Genomic DNA, 18,838 nt, shown 5'->3' with positions numbered 1-18,838 from the left:
GCCTCACAATAAAAGTAGTGTGTAATTTATGTGCAGATCAACGGTGATCAGGTAGTATCAAATAACCCGCATGGATATAGTTCAATTGGTTCCAGGATGGTAAGTTGTTGCGAGCTCATAGGATCGAATACTGGCAGTGTAATGTGGTAGTTTCAGCTTATGCGAGCGTTGGTTTCTTGTGGTCACCAGGTCCAATTCTATTACCCTAACGTTGGTTTCTTGTGGTCACCATGTCCGATTCTACTACCCTAACGGGCCGTTAATTTATATTCATCCATCAAATACTTGTCGGGCCAAGGTATAAGGATCCTGGGACGAGAGATTTCGTCTTTTGATGCAAGGTAACATATAATTGGGTGAATTAGGAATGTCGAAACTGCCCCTGCCCCGCAAGAAAACATATAATCCTTTTGAATCAGGGAATGTCGAAACTACCCCTGCCCTGCACTGCGAAAAGGTTAAAAGACCCCTCTTACACGTTACAACGCTCTCTAGATTCTTCTCTGAAGCAGAAATTCAATAGTTTCACGCAATTCAGAAAAAAAAAAAAAAAAAAAAAACAGCAGCATCGACAATGGGGTGGGTGTGGCAGAACGATGGCGATGATGATTCCAACCGTATTTCCTCCTCCGCAGGTGACCTCGGCGAGTTTCGTGGCTCCTCAAACCCTAACGGTAACGGCGGCAGCGGTCCCTCCGCCACCCGAAAAGTCGTGACTTCACAGTGCCGAACGGAGGAAGTTGAGCCTGGGAAATTTGTCCGCAAGTGCGAGAAAACAGAGAAGGTTTTCAAAGACTGTGTTGGCAGGTACAAAATATCGCCCCGAATGTTGGCGCGATTTCTTATCTTATTATTTCGTTGCGTTTCAATTTCCTGATTTTGTCTAGTTCGTTGAAGGAATTGAAATTTCCCCTTTTGTTCATGAAATTCATGTTTCTATTTGTCTGTTCTGATTGAATTAAGTACTTGTACATACGCCATTGCTTGCTGTGTGGTTTGGGAAAAAAAACTAATTTTGTTGTTAGGGCAAACACCAGTTAGTCGAAAGGATAGGTGGAATGCTTAGATCAAAGTTGAGGAAAACCAAAGAAAAATTGATGAAGATTTTCTTAATAGCCTGATCTAGTAAACTAACCGGCAACAAAACAATATCGTAAGGGTTTCTCGGGATTTTGGAAATAGCATATGTAGATGAGAAATTTGACGTAATTAGGAAGTATGTCTGTGTGTGCTGGACCTCTCTCTTTGTCCCTTCTGCTAGTATAAACGGAATCCGCTAGGTTTAGTGCTTCTGTAGACTAATGTTACAAATAGATATCAAAAAACATCAAGTGAGAAATTTTCGGGAATTAAACAACTCTACATGTTTGAAGTAGGATTGGTGTCTCAGTGACTTCCTAAGCCTAGATAGACAGATAGGTTATGCCAAAGGCATTTTGCATAACACAACATAAATCGTTGCGTTCACAAATTATTCGAAAACATTCCTTGCACTTTGGTTGAACTCTTGAGTTCAACATTTGATTTCGATTTGGTTAAATCATTATATCTTTTGAATGTTTTATTCTTTGAAGTTTGATCCATACTTGCTACTTAGTCATCATTTCCTTGAGTCTGATGTTGATTTTTTTACGTGTTTCTTATTTGCAGTTTTTATTTTATTTTAATAATCATTGCATTTCAGTGAGAGTTACATTCTTGGTTCTGTTTATCTCCTTCTTTGTCTGAAATCACACTCTAGAAAGGAATAAAACGGACTTATAACCATAAATGTTTGGGTTGAAAATTTACACAAACCTCCCTAAAGGGTCTAGCTGTAAATACACCTAACTTTAGGGAGGTATGTGCAGTTTAGTTTATTCTTAGTATTTTAATGTTGATATTGATTTTTATAATGAGAAACGTGTTTAGATCTTGATACTGATAAATTTGTCTATTCTTTGAAAGTATGAGATGAGCTAGAATGTTAGAGGTGCAGAGTGTCGATATTAAACTTGTCACCTATGTAACGAAGGATTCCCTTCCTTCAACTGGATTCGAGCATGTGCTACGGGTGGTTAGCTTGGTACATTCTATGAAATAGCTAAGCCAACCTGCTCTGTTAAGATCCTCATTTAGTGTACGCATTTTATGAATTTTATTACCTACGTATACCGATATGAACATAATATGATTAGGGTCTCTGAATAATTAGCGTGATTGGGAAATTGACGAGTTAATTATATACTAGTATGATTTATGATGAGATTTAAGAATACTTGATGTAGCTTTCATTTAGATGTGCTGGTGAAACTCCATGTTCAATTGCATTTGAAGTATCATGTTGCATAGTTCAAGTTACAGTACCTGTAATCATTCATTTGACATTCTTTTTTTACTTAGGCCCAGTGAGATGATAAAATCTGTCAAAGAGTATACTGAGTATGATGTGACAGACCAAATGGATAAAGGTTCATCTCCATTCGAGTCGGCAGAGCATGATGGACCAGCTCACTTTAATGGCTTGCGTAATGATATTGAAGCTATCGAACGTAGTTTATTGGGTGGGATTGGCCGATTTTTTGAAGCAGCTGAAGAGATGAAGAACGAGTTCTTCAATTCAGTTGGGGTTCCTCCGCACATATACGATCGCGATTCTCTACCGACACCCCACAACAAGGGTGGCGGAATTCACATTGAAGGTGGTCCCAATCATAAAGAAGCTCTTCCCGAGAAGAATTCTGATGGAGATATTGATCTTTCCGGTTTGGCTAGAGATGTTTGATCTTTTGTGAATAGAGTGACTAAAATCCCTTTTTTGCCCAATTTCAAAGTAGCAAGTTAAGTTTTTCTTAGTGATTTTTTTACTGCTGCGATCGCTAAGTTTAAGTAGTAATCAACAATCGAGGATTAAAAACTGTCGTGTTTCTTAGTTAGGTCTTTTTTGCAATAATCTCGGTGGTTTACCATTTCGGAGTAGAGAATTGTAAAAGTCTTACTCAATTTCTTGTGTAAATTACAGGACAATATTGACCACGTTGAGTTGAATTCACGGTGGAAGATCATCTCACGCGACATTCATTATTTAGATAACTAACATATGTTCATTTGTTTGTTTACGGTACTTGATAATTGACGTGAACTAAAAGCGAACACGTCCGTAAACATTCTACGACATATTTCTCATTCGTTCGCTTTCAAGAAAATTAGATGAGATTCAATGGTCTGTATGTATAGCTGTCCATTGCCAAATTTTGTCATTTTCACAGCCGAAAAATAGATGTTACACCTGGTTATTTGCATTGTTTGGTTTTGAGCCGTAAATCTACTAATAATCATGCACACTTATGTGTTTGTGTGCTTAATGGATAGTTATTTAATAAAACCTACGGTTCAAATTCTTGCAATGTAAATATCCAGGGGTAGCATCTAACTTCCCGACAAGTATATATAGAGAGAGTCCCCACTTGAAGGGAAAAAAGAAACTCTAAGATAAAAAGAAAGAAAACCAAACGTAAAGATGAGGTTTTGCTATAACGTGTGGTCATCACACTCTATCATGTTTTACATTCTTCTTCTTCTTCTCTCTCTCTCTCTACAACCAATTTGGCAAACTCTCTTGTCCTTTACCTGCCCTAGATATTTTCTTATTCCCACTTCTCTCTCTACATATCAACTTTAAAAGCTTGCAAAATTCCTTAAAAAAAAAAAAAAAACTCTTCTTGGCCAAAGCGTATAGAACAAACACACTGAAACTTATCCCCAAAAATGACAACGTTGGCGAAGCTGAACCTTCGACCGCTAGACAGCCACCTCCAGACCGGGCAACCGCCGCCGCGGCTACTCTTCCGGCATCGGTTCCTATTCGACCCGGTTCGTGCGAAGGGCCGCGGAAGATTCTGCATACAATCATTCAGGTCGAAAGAGGGAAGTGGTGGGATGGAAGAGAAGAACAAAAAGATTGAAGAAAATCGAGGTGAATTGATGACGAGCAATGGTTATGGATCTAGAAAAAGTCTGAACAAATTAGTGGCCGCTGTTAGAAATTCAGTTTGGAGAGTCTCCAAACCCAGCTTGCGCTCCCAATTGAACTCCATTGAAGCTATGGAGAAACTCGAAGATACTTTATTTTCTGTAAGTATTTAATTAATTGGGAAAATTACAGTTTTTTTTTCACCCCTCAAGTTTGCATCGATTTCACATTTGTTCACAAATAACACAATTGGTCACTCATGTTTCAAAAATTAAACACTTTTGGTCCTTTCAATCAATTTACCGTTAGTTAAGGTAGTGATGGGCACACGATTAATTACGGAAAATTGACGAAAATGACTAAAATTGTTGAATTTTTGAAACATGAGGGACCAAATGTGAAATCTGTGCAAATTTAAGGGATTAGAATTGAACTTTTCCCTTGATTAATTCAATTCCCCCTTGTAATTTAATTAGGTATGTTTTTATTTTTTATTTTTTATTTTTTTTATGTGGGCAGATTTCTATGCACATTGGAAGATATATAGTGACAATGTTGAGCACTGGAGTTATACTTTTAATTGGGTTTAAGTTGTCAGGTTAGCCCTTTGTTGTTGTTTGTTTCGTTATGTTTTTTATTTTCTGATTTTGCGAAAAATTATTAGTGTTTGAAATTTGAATATGTTTTGTAGGTGGGGATGATCAAATGAACGCGTTAGTTTGGTATAGTTGGCTCGGTGGCATTATTATCGGAACCATGATCGGTTCTAATTTGGTGTTGGAGGATGTCAGTCGATCCGGTCCGCGCAATGTTGTTATCACCGGAAGGTATCTTTTCTCATCGAAAAAAAAAACGAGTAATTCCGTAAGGTATCTAAAAAAAATATTCTTGTTTCAGTACACGAGGACTAGGAAAAGCTTTGGCACGAGAGTTTATACTTTCGGGTGACAGAGTTGTTGTTACTTCTCGCGGGTAAAATTTACGAATAAATATTATTTATATTATTGAAATTTGGTTTGTGTGGGCCATGTTTTTGATCCGGTCGAGTTGATTAATAATATCGGGCATGCATGCAGCTCTGAATCAGTTGACATGACTATTAAGGAACTATCGGAGAATCTGAATCAAGCCATGGTTGCGACAGGTGGCGCCGCGTCTTTAAGGCACGGAAAAGTAGTGGGAATTCCGTGTGATGTCTCTAAACCCGAAGACGTCAAAAAGTTAGCAGACTTTGCTGTGGCGGAACTCGGTTCTATTGATATCTGGGTAATTACCTATTTCATTATTTTCCAAATCCATAGTAATAAATTAAAAAAATTAAAAAAAAAATAATAAAAAAATCGAGCATGCTTAAATAGTGTTTATCCTTGTACATACACAGGTGAACAATGCAGGGACGAACAAGGGATTCAGGCCGTTGCTGCAGTTTAACGATGACGACATTCAACAGGTTTTTGCCTGAAATTTAGTTCACATTTTTTTTTCTTTCACGATTCTAGTTAATTAAACACGGGCATTTGATGTAATAATTTTAATATACACATGTTACAGATTGTGAACACAAATTTGGTGGGGTCCATTCTATGCAGTCGGGAAGCGTTAAAGGTGATGAACACGCAAAAAAACGGGGGTCATATATTTAACATGGACGGTGCAGGGTCGGGTGGATCTAGCACTCCTTTGACAGCTGTGTAAATATCTTATTTTTAATTTCATTTCTTCTAAAGAAAAAAAAAATTATCATAATTTATTTTTTTTAATTATGTATATATATATATATATATATATATATATATATATATATATATATATATATATATATATATATATATATATAGCTACGGGTCTACGAAATGCGGTCTTAGGCAGCTTCACTCGTCGCTACTTAAGGAGTCGAAAAGATCAAAAGTCGGAGTCCACACAGCGTCACCAGGCATGGTCCTCACGGAGTTGCTGTTGAGGTATCCAATAATGCCTTTTTCTATTAATTAAATAATATTCCGATTTATTTATTTATTGCTGACATGGCGGCATGCAGCGGTGCGAGTGTTAAAAACAAGCAGATGTTCAATATCATATGTGAGCTCCCGGAGACAGTTGCTAGAACATTGGTCCCGAGAATGAGGGTTGTGAAGGGAAGTGGGAAGTCGATTAACTATTTAACTCCACCGAGAATTTTACTTGCTCTAGTCACTGCTTGGGTCAGACGGGCTCGCTGGTTCGATGATCAGGTACGTATTTAATTATTATGGAAAATTATAGTTTCCGTCCCTCAAGTTTGCACTGATTTCATATTTGGTCCTACATGTTGACAAACAAACACATTTGGTCCCTCATGTTTCAGTAATTTAACACTTTCGGTCCTTTTAGTCAATTTACTGTTTTTCGACAGTGATGGGCACACACTTGATTCCATCAGTACTAACGAAATATTGACGGAAATTACTAAAAATGTTGAATTTCTAAAACATTAGGGACCAAATGTGTTTTTTTGTGAACATGGGGAACAAATGTGAAATTGATACAAACTTGAAGGACGAAACATGTATTTTTCCCTAATTGTTATATATCTCTATCTAAATTAATTTATTCTTTTCAAATGAACTAATGCAATCTAATCGATAACATTTTCAGGGAAGAGCGTTGTATGCTGCTGAGGCAGATAGACTACGTAACTGGGCTGAAAGTAGAACCCGTTTCTCGTTCACCGATGCAATGGAGATGTACACGGAAAACACTTGGGTTTCCGTCTTTTCACTCTCGGTTGTTTGTGCATTCATCATCCTCTCGAGTACAACTACCTTTACCTTACCACCTGGAAACCTAAATTGAAATTAACATCCATCGGTCTCAAACTTGTATGTATATGCACGTACGAAGTTGCATGTATAAAAGTTGTATCTTTAGTGTATATATACGGGAGGGAACTTCTCGTCGCCACCCCCTTCTTCCCTCTAAACTCCGACACGCGTGGCATGTTTATATTATCCACCAAGAAGAATGAAGAAGAAGAAATAGAACGAGTAGTAGCAGTAGCAGCACCGATTCATTTTATGCTCGATCAATTTTATTGCGATTGTACGACTTTATCTACTAAGGAAGTTGGTTTGTTCAAATTTTAACTCTATGCATGTATATGTGGATTTTTACTTTTTATCTAGATAAGTAACATATTTTATTTATTTGTTTTATTTTTGTGGTACTTAATTATTTACGTTAATTAGACGCGCACACTTCCGGAACATTCTACGATCTCTCTCTCATTCGTGTTTATTTCAAGGAAGAGCTTCATTTGAACAATAGAAACACATAATCAATTCTCAAAATACATGTAATTAATGCATAATCCGAGTGGGTTTGCCCTAATCGGGGGTAGGACTCAGCCGTGGGTCGTGCCCCACGCTTTCATAATCATAATCAACACTAAATAATCAAACTTTGACGATAAATATGGTCCCGTTTACATTAATTGTTAGGAGTTAGGACCGTTGTTCTTTGCAAAACAAGGTGGAGAAGTTTAATAAATCAATCAAGCATCTTAATCAACTCGGAGATGTTTAATCAATGGGAAAATTGATTAAAACTCCCTCAAAAATATTTTGTATCAGGATATTTTAAAAACAATCGGACAACTTGGACTCAAAATTTTAGAAGTTGCATTATAAATTCATACTCCACTAATGTATATATAATTAGAGCACCATATATAGCATACAATACATTGATTAGTGAATGTGATATGCATAGGATGCTCCTAGTTATGAAAGAGGGGGAGAGACAAGAATGTATCTATACTAAGACATTACATGTGCTTGTCCTTGTTGTAACTTAGCTTCTATGAAATATTATAATACTTACAAACACTTGTAGTAACAAAATTGCCCAACCAATTTATTTAATTTTCTTGGATTTTACTCTTTAGTAAGTGATGCATGCTACCTAATTATTATGTCTCAACAAATTATCTCAATTAAACAAATAATAATAATAATAAAAGAAAAAGAAAAAGAAAAAAAGTACATTGTGAAAAGGGAATGACTATAACAAATCCCAAGTTTTTCTCACTTCAATACCAAAAAAATAAAAATTGAATAATAAATAAGTAATGATATAAATACCCTTAATGAAAATAAATACTATACAAATATTAAAAATCTCATTTTTCTTTCTTCAATACAAACACACAAAATTCCTCAAACCCATCTTCTTCTTCACAAATTCCTTAACCTCTTCCTTCTTCTTCCTCACAACAAACCCTTCTAAAAAATCTCAAAACTAAATAAATTAAAACCTCACAAAACTTATAAAATGGAGTTGTAAGACAATAATATGGTAGTATATATGGAAGGAAACACATTAAGGTAAGTATCGATGTCTTTTTTGAGCTTCGAAGTCGATTTTGAAGTTTTTTTTTTTGAAACCCGCCGGCAATTTTCGACACATACAGGTCGATTTTTTGGTCAATTTTCGACACCAACGTGTCGAAAAATATATTTAGAAAAAAAAAACAAATTTCGACACATACCTGTCAAATTTTTTTTTTTTTTTGCCAATAGTGTTTTTCGACACATACCTGTCGAAAATTCTCCAAATTTCGACAGGTATGTGTCGAAATTTGTTTTTTTTTTCTAAATATATTTTTCGACACGTTGGTGTCGAAAATTGACCCAAAAATCGACATGTATGTGTCGAAAATTGCCGGCGGGTTTCAAAAAAAAAAAAAACTTCAAAATCGACTTCGAAGCTCAAAAAAAACATGAATACATAACTTAATGGGTTCTCTTTCCATATATACTACCATATTATTGTCTTATAACTCCATTTTATAAGTTTTGTGAGGTTTTGATTTTTTGAATTTGGAGATGTTTTGGAGGATTTAAGAAGATGAAGAAGATAGGGTTTAAGGGATTTGAGTTTGGGAAGAAGAAGAGAGGATTTCTTTTTCTTTTTTTCCTTGGTATTGAAGAGAGGAATAAAAAAATTGTTTGTATAAATTCTATTTTGGTTGATGAAGGGCGTTTTTGTACTTTGCTAACTATTTTGTTTATTTATGGTTTTAAACTAAGAAAAAGTTGTAAAAACTTCTATAAAAAATGTTTTTAAACTTGGAGGTACTGAAGTGAGAAAAATTTGGAATTTGTTTTAGTTGCCCCCTTGTGAAAATTCGCGTGTGTGTGACTGTGCGTAGCTCCATATAATCAGGAGAGAAACCAATTGGAGCTACTCATTAATTGTTAATTCAACATAATATGTACCTCTTGAACATTAGATGGGACTAGCCATTCGTTTAGGTGCATTGGATAAACCTGCACTCTCGTGTAATAGATTGACGTAAATCACGGGATAATTACATTTTTGGTCCCCCAAGTTTGCCCGCTTTTCCGTTTTGGTCCCCCATTTACCGCAGTCAACAAAATACACTCTCGTTTTATCAAAATTTAACACATTTGGTCCTGCCGTTTGGTTGACCGTCTGACTTAACAGTCAACCGTCATGTGCCACGCACGTGACTTCAAATTAGGGCTTAATTTGCGTTTTTTCCCCCAAAATCACCATTTCTCTATCTCTCTCTCTATCTCTCCACGCTCTCTCTCTCTCAATCTCAAATTAGGGCGTTCTGGTAATTAATCGCATGCTGAGGGGCGGAATTGTTCCGACGGTTCCGACTTTCACGACGGTGATTCACGTGCTTTGTAAAGAATCTAAATTTTCGGAGGCGCTCGATTGTAAAAAGTTGATGGAGAATCATGGCTGTAAGCCTGATGTAGTTGCTTACAATGTGCTATTGACTGGCTTATGTCGGAGTGGTGATATTGCTCGTGCTTTTGCGTTGTACGAGGAGATGAAATTAAGGAGTGTTTGTCCGAATATCACCACTTTTTACGTTCTTGTTAGTGCCGTTTTGTCTGAAAATGATTGTGTTAATGGTGAGGGAATTTTGAAGGATTTGGAGGAGAGAGGATTAGTTAGTGGAGATTCGGTTTCTTGAGATTGGAATATAAGATTGGCTGAGGCTGTAGTGAATATAGACCGCTTAAGGCACAAATCGAAGATCGGTGGAATCAGAAGATAAAATATTCTTTCTTTATTTTCTTGATTACTGAAAGATCAGGAATCGTGGGGTTTTGACCACTTAACGGGGTCTAATGCTGAAATCAAGGTATTTTTTTTTTGCTTTTATTGGTTAGTGATGAATTTTCTTGATTTTGTCTATTTTCCTAAGTACATTTTGTTGTTTAAATTTTCTGTATTTATCATATTTCTTATAATTTTGTTATCTGCACATGCAGGCTGAATCAAAAGATTCGACTTATGGGCGTTCGAGTTAAATCAAAAAGTTGCTTATGCAACTATTGCCAGGTAGAATATCCTCTTCTTTTGCTTCTTTTTAGTTATATAATTCCTCAAAAAGAACAGTGCAGTAAAAATGTGCAAGAAACACGATCAAGAATTTGTTTACTCAAAATGTAACTCTGAGAAATCAGGTTTTAAAAATCGAGTCTTTGTAAAGTATGAAAGAATCACCCTTTTTCCCACATCTTGTTTTCGCCACTTTAAGACATGAAATTCTCCAGGTCTTCGATTGGTATAAATTTTTTGAGATATGATACCTTAAAAGTTTGACTACATGTTTTCGACTGGTTTGTGACAGATGATGTATTTCAGATACAGCGACAGGCTGGTTGAATTTCATCGCGGACAGACGAATGAAAGCCAAAGGATATACAATCGTGTCCGTGAGTTATGTTCTCGTTTTGTTTAAAACGCAGTGCAGTGAGTTCACGCTGTTCGATTTTTGGGAAGTTTGATGAAGTCTGAAATGGAGGAACTACTAATCCAAGCAAAGTTTGTAGTGTCACATTTTCCATTATTGGCGCAAAGTGTTATTTTTTATTCATTTCTTATGCAACTGTAATTATCAAATGTATTATTGGGTTTGGCTTCAATTCAATGTGATTTGTGTTGATTAATTTAAATACATATTTTGTTCAATTAAACTAGTTTATTAATCAAATCGAATTCAAATGAGAACCACTTGCTAATCATTTTTCCAAATGAGATATTTTGATTCAATTAATATAGTAATATCAACATACATGTAACTAAGTATACTTCATTTGGAATTAAAACGGTGATTTTGGGGGAAAAAAACGCAAATTAAGCCCTAATTTGAAGTCACGTGAGTGGCACATGACGGTTGACTGTTAAGTCAGACGGTCAATCAAACGGCAGGACCAAATGTGTTAAATTTTGATAAAACGAGAGTGTATTTTGTTGACTGCGGTAAATGGGGGACCAAAACGGAAAAGCGGGCAAACTTGGGGGACCAAAAATGTAATTATCCCCGTAAATCACACTACGCTAACTATGTGTCACAAGCTCGGCTTAGCGACCGTTGGCAAGAGGATTTAAATTTGGGTCAATTGACACAAATTCACTTGCTCCAACCGCTATGACATTTCTTGCATGAAACAAAATAATATATTAAGTTAATTATTAGCCAACTCGTTTACCACTACTTTTTATTATATCCCTTGTATCTTATATATGACTTTTTTTGCTTTTCAAAAATTTTTTTTAATTCATTATCTAGTTAGTACTCCGTTCGATTCAAAATATATATGTTGTTTAAAGAAAGCAAATAAGGCAATGAATATACTTGAATTTCAGGATACGACATTTGCTATTAAATGAAATGAATGAGTGATGAGTTAATATTTGCGAGGGTTAGACTAACAAGAGTGAAATTGAAAAACAAAATATTCGATTGAAATTTTAAAATGAAAAATAATTTTAAACAAATAATGCAGTAATTCTTAAGTAGTGCCAATTGCTTATAAAGACAATTTTGTAAATGTGTTTTAAAAAATATATATATATAAGTCACTCGTGTAAGATTATGGATTATGACCTGTCCATCACGAAATTAATTAATTAAATTTTGGTGCAGTATTATGACATAACTAATTAATAAATAAATAAATAAAACATTATTGAAATTGAAAGTTGAAACATATATCTAAAATAAATAATGAATTGAATTCCAAAGCCAGGCTTGAATACAACGTACAACCCACAAAATCCCAATACGCCTCCAACCGCAATTATGGTCTCGGTTCACTGTGGAACGTGGAAAACGGTTTGACTCTATATAAACGGTCCAGATTTCTCCAAATGATCGATCTCAGCCGTTCGATCGTCCCCGCCAACCAGCATATTCTGACAACTCACGATTGACGGTTGGTGGTAACAGGTCAAGGATGGGACCAATCACGTTGCTGAATCGTGCCACGTCAACCCCCATATCATGTTATTTGTGTTTTAGCCCCCCACGTTCTCCTACACTAAAATTACGCCCCCCCCCCCTAAAAATTCTGACCAGTTTATCATTCATTCATTCATGTGTGGTCATCATATTTACCATATTGCCCTCGCTCAAACTTTGGCTGAATGAGTTAATTGTAATTTTGTACAAGAGAAATTTTATACTTCTTAATTGCATAGGAGTTTTTTCTCCGAAAAAAAATAAAAAATAAAAAATAAAAATAAATTGACCTAATTTTTTTATTTTCCATATATTATTTTAAATTTGATACTTAGTTAATTATTGATTATTTAAATACTAAATAGATGGTAAAAAATGTTTTAAAAATTTTTTTTTTTCTCTATGTAGCATGGATATGGAAACGGCTAGACGGGATACGGAAACTTGGGGGAAATGTACAAGTATTCTAGGGGTAAATTTATAAATATGTTATATAAACAAATATAAATTTATTTATATATAATTTTTCTTTTTCTTTTTTATATATATTCATACAAATATATTCAACATAAATATTATTATCAACTATCAATTTGCAATTGATCACTAAAATCATGTAATTAACTAGAAAAGCAACAAAAATATTTAAAAACTCGATATTCAAACATATTTCTAACTTTTCAGAAATTTCAAAATAACCCATAAGGTCTCCGATATGTATCCTCGAATTGCACACAATAAGTAACCGAAACACGAAAACATTAAGCAGTTGAAGTTTTGTGCTACATACCTTTTTTCTTTTTCAATAATCCTGGTAAAAAAAAAAAAGGGGAGTTGAGGTTATGGGGTAGTTGGTTGAAGATAGAGGTTAACTAGGAGTGGCAGTTTAGTAAAATTCAAAATCGGCATGAAATCTAAAACCTATCCATTTTTCTTCATTTTTAATTAATTAAATAAATAAATAAATAATCCAAGAAAGACAGAGACAACTCCCCTCCCTCATCATAGTACTGTCGAACACACACAGAGGACACCACCTTTTATAGAAAGAAGAAAGCAGCTTTCAAAACTCAAACCAATCCATCATAAAAAATCCCACACCCCCTTTTGAGCATTATTCAACAAGGTAATATTCATACACTACTCTTTTTTTTTTTTTTTTTTGGTGCTGCAAGAACTCATCTTTTTCTTTTTGTTTTTATTATCTTTTTAAATAAATAAATAAATAATTTCTATGATCGTTTTGTCACTGTTGTTCTTCCTTGACTTTTGTCTCAAATCTTCCACAGTAGATCTATCTCCCCCATCTTCTTCTCATCTGAAATTGAAAAAATAAAAATGGATTCTTTAACTTGCAGAAATTGAATGATCTCTGAGTTAATTAACAATTTGAAGAAACTGCTTTCTGGGTTTTTTTAGTTGTGCCAATATTTGCATATTTCTTGCATTTATTTGAAAAATTATGATTTTTTTGCTTTTTTAATTTTTTTTATTACAGTATTTTGTCTTTTTTTATCTTTGCCTGAATGAATGATTTATTACAGGGAGGGAATATAATCTTTTGTTTGTGGAATGGAGGTAGAAAATGGGGAGCATGAAAAAAGAGTTGTTCTTGAGAATTCCAACACTGAAGAAATCTCTAATTCTTGTCTGGATCTAAACAAGGAAAATTTCATTACCAGTGATGACTCATTTCCTTGTAAAAATGAAGTCTTCAAAAAAGATGTAATAAAAGACAATGAGGCCCTTAGTTCTTCATCAATATCCCAGCCAGAAGTCGAATTACCCGCATCTTTATCGAAGAGCAACAAATCGTCTAACGAGGGTAAAAAGAATTCCACCACGAAAAACAGTAAATTGTTGGGCAAGAATCAATCCGATTCGAAAGGATCGGTTGTGTTTGGCCGCAGCACGAAGCTGAGCTTGTCGCAGAGTCTCTCTTTCCCCGCAAGAGGGCGTCATTCCGATGTAATGAAACGAACAATCGACGAGTTTCCGGTTACGCCCCTCAAAAACGGTGCTAAAGATGTGTCCAAAGGTTCGAATGTGAATATTAAGGGCGGCAATAGACGCTCGACTTTATCATCTTTGCCTAGCCTTCGTAAATCTGTTGTGGTAAAATATCTCCCTTTTTGCCTCTACTTCGATCTTTGTTTGCATGTGTGTTTCGATTGTATGATTATTAAAGTATTTATTTAAAAAAAAAAATCGGCTTTGTGATTCAGGCTCGAAAACATGTGTCTTCTAATCAACCATCTGCGAAAAACACTACAACTGATGTGTAAGTTAGCATTGTTTATTTGATATATTAATTATATAAACTCGTTAGTTTAATCGAAAGCATTCGTATTTTCACAATGTACTCTTTGATCATTTAGTTTATAAAACGCAGATCGGTTGAGAAAAAATCGGAGACTAGCAATAACGATGTCCCTGTTCAGGAGGACGATACTCGTTCCACTACTTCATCGTACTACATTTTCATTTTTTTCATTTTTTTTGAATTTCAATTTATTCACATTAATCGGGATTTCTGTCGAACGTAATTTGTCTGTTTGTACTTCAAAAAAACAGAACACTAACTCCTAGAACACAGGAGAGGCTTAACGTAGCAGCCTTCTCATTCAGGTTGCAAGAACGTGCCGAAAAACGTAAAGAGGTAAACAATCTCCTAATCGAACTAAATATTTTACGATGCTATATATTTTTTCTCTAATTTCGTCGCATTAAATAAACGTGTCACAATACCACGACTGATATTTCGTTTTTAATGGTCAGTTCTTTTCGAAGATAGAAGAGAAAATACAAGCCAAGGAAGAGGAGAAGACTACTTTGCAAGCCAAATCGAAGGTTTTTGTTTTTAGATTAAATATTATAGTTTCGGTTTCTCGATCGCTCGTTTTTTTTAATCATAATATTTTTTTTTTCGGGATTTGATTAATAGGAAAGTCAAGAGGCGGAGATAAAGCAGCTGAGAAAGAGCTTGACGTTTAAAGCTGCACCTATGCCGAGTTTCTACAAAGAACCCCCTCTGAAAGTCGAACTCAAGAAGGTAACCTTGTCCTAACGTTTCTTACAACCTTTGACATGTCGAAATCATTACCAAGTGGTTTATTAAGTTGTTGTTTCTTTCTCGTTTGTGTTGAATAGATACCGACTACACGTCCGATATCGCCTAAGCTCGGAAGGAACAAAGGTGCTCCGTCGTCAGAAAACGGTGGATTTTGTGTTAGTCCGAAGATAAACGGCGACAAGGACAATAAGAAAACAAGCAAGAGCGCGTTGTCCAAATCTCAAACTCGAGAATCCTCCACTGCTCGAAAAGCGAAGATTGTCCAAACAGAGGGCAAATTAACCAAACAAACTTGTGAACACAGCAATGAAGAAGAAATCCAGGATCGCCCGCGTTGTGTCCCGGAAATCGAGGATCAGATAGAAGCGGTAGATCAAGCTTCTTCTAACACTAATGGATCGCGCGTCGGTTTGCTAAACTCTGAGGCGATGCATGCAAATGTGGCCGTCGAAGGATGAATAATTATATATATATATATATTGAAGTTATGGTCTTTGCTTACGGAAAACTCCATCTTGTTTGTGAATACGGTTCGTGTATGTTATAAAGGGAAAATTTGTTGAAGTTTGACGTATAAATTCGTTTGTGTTTAAGTCGACATGTAATTTTTATTTTTTTTGGTTCCTTTTTTTTTGTGTATTATAGTTCAAAGAGTATCGCGAAGGAAGTTGAGTTGAATGCGTAATTATTGAAGTTTGTGTCGATTTTTACCGAGTTTGATAAGTTTTATTTTGAACTAGATTTAATTTAGTAATCGAGTTTAGCTCAAAATAAATCGAGATTCGACTATTTATTTCCAAATTTACTAGCATTTCACCTTTTTAAAGTTATTTAATTATTTATAATACTTCACTACATAAAATTCAATTCAATGGATTCATATGATTAGTAATTTAGTATTATATTTATGCCCTATATTTATTGATCATATCATAAAATAATATTTTAATTAAAATCATAGTAAAACAAGGGAAATTCTATGCTACACCTGGTGAATATAACCAGGCACCCAAATTAATAAAATTTCCACTACGGGTTCAAATATGGCCCAATGGGTTTTAGAAATATAATTATAAAATAAATAAAAAAGGACACATGTCAAGAAAAGAGCCACCCGGTGAAAATCACCGGGTGTAGCATCGTATTCCCCAACAACTTACTAAACAAACATAAAGGTGAATTCATTGTCATCTTTTAGTCTATATTATTAGAATTTTACTTCTTAAATTTTAATTTTCAATTCCAGAAAATAATATTTCCATTTCGTATTATTATGAAATGACCATATTGACCCTGGAATATTATTAAATTGCACCCATAACAAAACCCAATTTGGCGGCACATGGAAAAAAATTGGAGTTACAAAATTTTGGTTGTTAATGAAATTTTTGACTTTTTCGAATAGATCAATAAAGTCAATGGATTTAAGTCCCCACAAACTAAATAATTCCATGTGAAACAGCTCACTTTTCTCTTTGGTGATGTGATTAATCATTATACTTGTGATCATTAAATAAATTATCTAATTCACTTTATAAATATATAGCTACTAACTTGCTAGAAGTAAGTATATATTTCGTACTTGTAATTTATAAGATTAAATAAAGTTATCTCACCTAATTAGTCGTAATTTTTTTTTTACAAAATAAAAAATAAAAAAGAAAAAAGATTCCACATTAGGTTTAAAAAAATTGATATGCCGGTCAATTAAATACTATTTTTATAAATATTATTATGTAAAAAGAAAAGGAATAAAAACAAAAAAAGATGCCGGCATAAATAAGAAAATATTATAGACACACACCCGATAATTGACAATGATACGTCCCTCTTTTGATTTTGTAAAGACGACTGAGAACCAGTGATGAAAATTATATTCGATCTACCCCTGATTAAATTACTAATTTACCCTTAACATGTGAGTTTAATTGCTAGTTACAAAAGGAATATGTTAAACATTTAAAAGTCATAAAATAGACTTTACTAAAAAGCTCATAGGAAACGTGTTGCAATCTAATATCCATTAATTTAAGTAGTAGGCCAAACATAGACGTCAAATATTAAAGGGTAAATTACAAACACCCCCTGAGGTATGGTCAAATTACAAAAACACCCCTCTTGTTTGGATAATTACAACCACCCTCTCGACTCCTCAAATTTAGTGGAATCTTCGAGATTATATGTAATATTATCACTTTTTTATCCGTTTTATCCCATTCGAACTCTACATTATGAAGCAAGATGATCATAATATGTGTTTTTTTGCTTGTACATATCAGTTTGTGGTGCATCGAAAACTGTATTTTTACACAAAGCGAGTATAAACTAGAGCACATTCCACGGAATCTAGATGATTATGTTGAATTTGGCAACATAACGGTGGAGGTGTAAGAAAAAATCATAGTTGAGGGGTAGATGTAATTATCCAAACAAGAGGGGGGATTTTGTAATTTGACCATACCTCAGGGGGGTGTTTGTAATTTACCCAATATTAAATGGTTTGTAATTTATTTGTATTAATAAATTATAGATATAATGAAAATGTTATATGGTTCAAGAACTCCACTCTGAATGTCTTGAATATACATTGAGAAATATTGAAAGACAATATAGGTTTAATCAATGTACTTTGAATGACTGAATTTTCTTTTTCTTGTGAATCAAATATAAAGTTTCATAAATATATTTAATAAGTAAATTTGGTCTTACATCCCCACACACACACACACACACACACACACATATATATATATATATATATATATATATATATATATATATATATATATATATATATATATATATATAGAATTGGTAAATTACCGTCAAAATTACAAGAAAAAAAAATCCTCATATTTTGACAATTACAACTACCCCCAACAATGAGTCTTCTTACCCTTATGGTGTCAAATTGAACATAATTTTTTAGATATTGTGAAATGTTTTCTAATTTGTACCGATTCTATCATATTCGAGCTTCATATTTTGAAATAAAAGGATCATAAGATATGTCTATTGACTTGTAAATATCAAATTGTGGTGCATTATAAACTACGTATTTGCACAACACAAGTATAAATTGGAGAATATTTCACATAATCTAAGGTTGTATTTAGATAGAGGGATTTCGAGGAGAGATTTCAAATCCATAATAACAAATCCCTTGGACTTGTTTGAATTGAGGGATTTGGGGATGAATTTCAAATCCACACCCATTCTTTTTAGTTGTTTTTTGAGCAATTGAGGTGGATTTCAAATGACTCCAAATTGGAGTCATTTCAAATTCCTTCCCCAAATCAAATCACTCCATCCAAACGCACTCTAAAAGATTCCACTAAATATAACACCACAATGATAGACATGTAAAAAGATTAATAGTTGAAAGGTAGTTATAATTACTAAAATATGAGAGATTTTTCGTAATTTAACATTACCTCAAGGGTGCTCGTATAGCCTAAAAATAAAATATGTGAAACTAATGCATACGTCAAAAATAAATGTAGACTAAAAAGAAGAGCAAAAGTTAAAATTGAGTCACAAGAATTGG

At 34.2% G+C, this 18,838-nt stretch overlaps 3 protein-coding genes and 1 long non-coding RNA gene across 4 annotated transcripts; all 4 read left to right on the top strand.

Moving 5' to 3' along the window:
* The first annotated feature begins 434 nt into the window (after nt 1–434).
* Nucleotides 435–3,049, top strand: LOC105949959 (Mal d 1-associated protein). The gene is made up of 2 exons (XM_012973265.2): nt 435–807; nt 2,383–3,049. The coding sequence occupies exons 1-2, from the start codon at nt 575–577 to the stop codon at nt 2,762–2,764; spliced, it is 615 nt and encodes a 204-aa protein (XP_012828719.1). The 5' UTR covers nt 435–574; the 3' UTR covers nt 2,765–3,049.
* Nucleotides 3,050–3,491: 442 nt separating this feature from the next.
* NYC1 (NAD(P)-binding Rossmann-fold superfamily protein) lies at nt 3,492–7,068 on the top strand. Its single transcript, XM_088824986.1, has 10 exons — nt 3,492–4,113; nt 4,472–4,550; nt 4,644–4,779; nt 4,850–4,924; nt 5,029–5,218; nt 5,334–5,402; nt 5,504–5,643; nt 5,791–5,913; nt 5,991–6,183; nt 6,587–7,068. Exons 1-10 carry the CDS (start codon nt 3,748–3,750, stop codon nt 6,782–6,784), a joined length of 1,569 nt encoding a protein of 522 aa, XP_088681112.1. The 5' UTR covers nt 3,492–3,747; the 3' UTR covers nt 6,785–7,068.
* Nucleotides 7,069–9,514: 2,446 nt separating this feature from the next.
* LOC148767322 (uncharacterized) lies at nt 9,515–10,945 on the top strand. The gene is made up of 3 exons (XR_016033825.1): nt 9,515–10,112; nt 10,243–10,312; nt 10,605–10,945. It is a non-coding gene; the product is annotated as an uncharacterized LOC148767322 (long non-coding RNA).
* Nucleotides 10,946–13,165: 2,220 nt separating this feature from the next.
* On the top strand, nt 13,166–16,008 carry LOC105950016 (TPX2 (targeting protein for Xklp2) protein family). The gene is made up of 8 exons (XM_012973338.2): nt 13,166–13,344; nt 13,763–14,333; nt 14,444–14,499; nt 14,611–14,688; nt 14,793–14,877; nt 14,997–15,068; nt 15,163–15,270; nt 15,369–16,008. The coding sequence occupies exons 2-8, from the start codon at nt 13,791–13,793 to the stop codon at nt 15,747–15,749; spliced, it is 1,323 nt and encodes a 440-aa protein (XP_012828792.1). The 5' UTR covers nt 13,166–13,344; nt 13,763–13,790; the 3' UTR covers nt 15,750–16,008.
* Nucleotides 16,009–18,838: the final 2,830 nt, after the last annotated feature.

The sequence above is a fragment of the Erythranthe guttata genome, chromosome 10 (assembly GCF_056151865.1).
Source record: "Erythranthe guttata isolate IM_541 chromosome 10, IM_541, whole genome shotgun sequence".
Lineage (NCBI taxonomy): Eukaryota > Viridiplantae > Streptophyta > Magnoliopsida > Lamiales > Phrymaceae > Erythranthe > Erythranthe guttata.
This window is presented reverse-complemented; position numbering and strand designations above follow the sequence as displayed.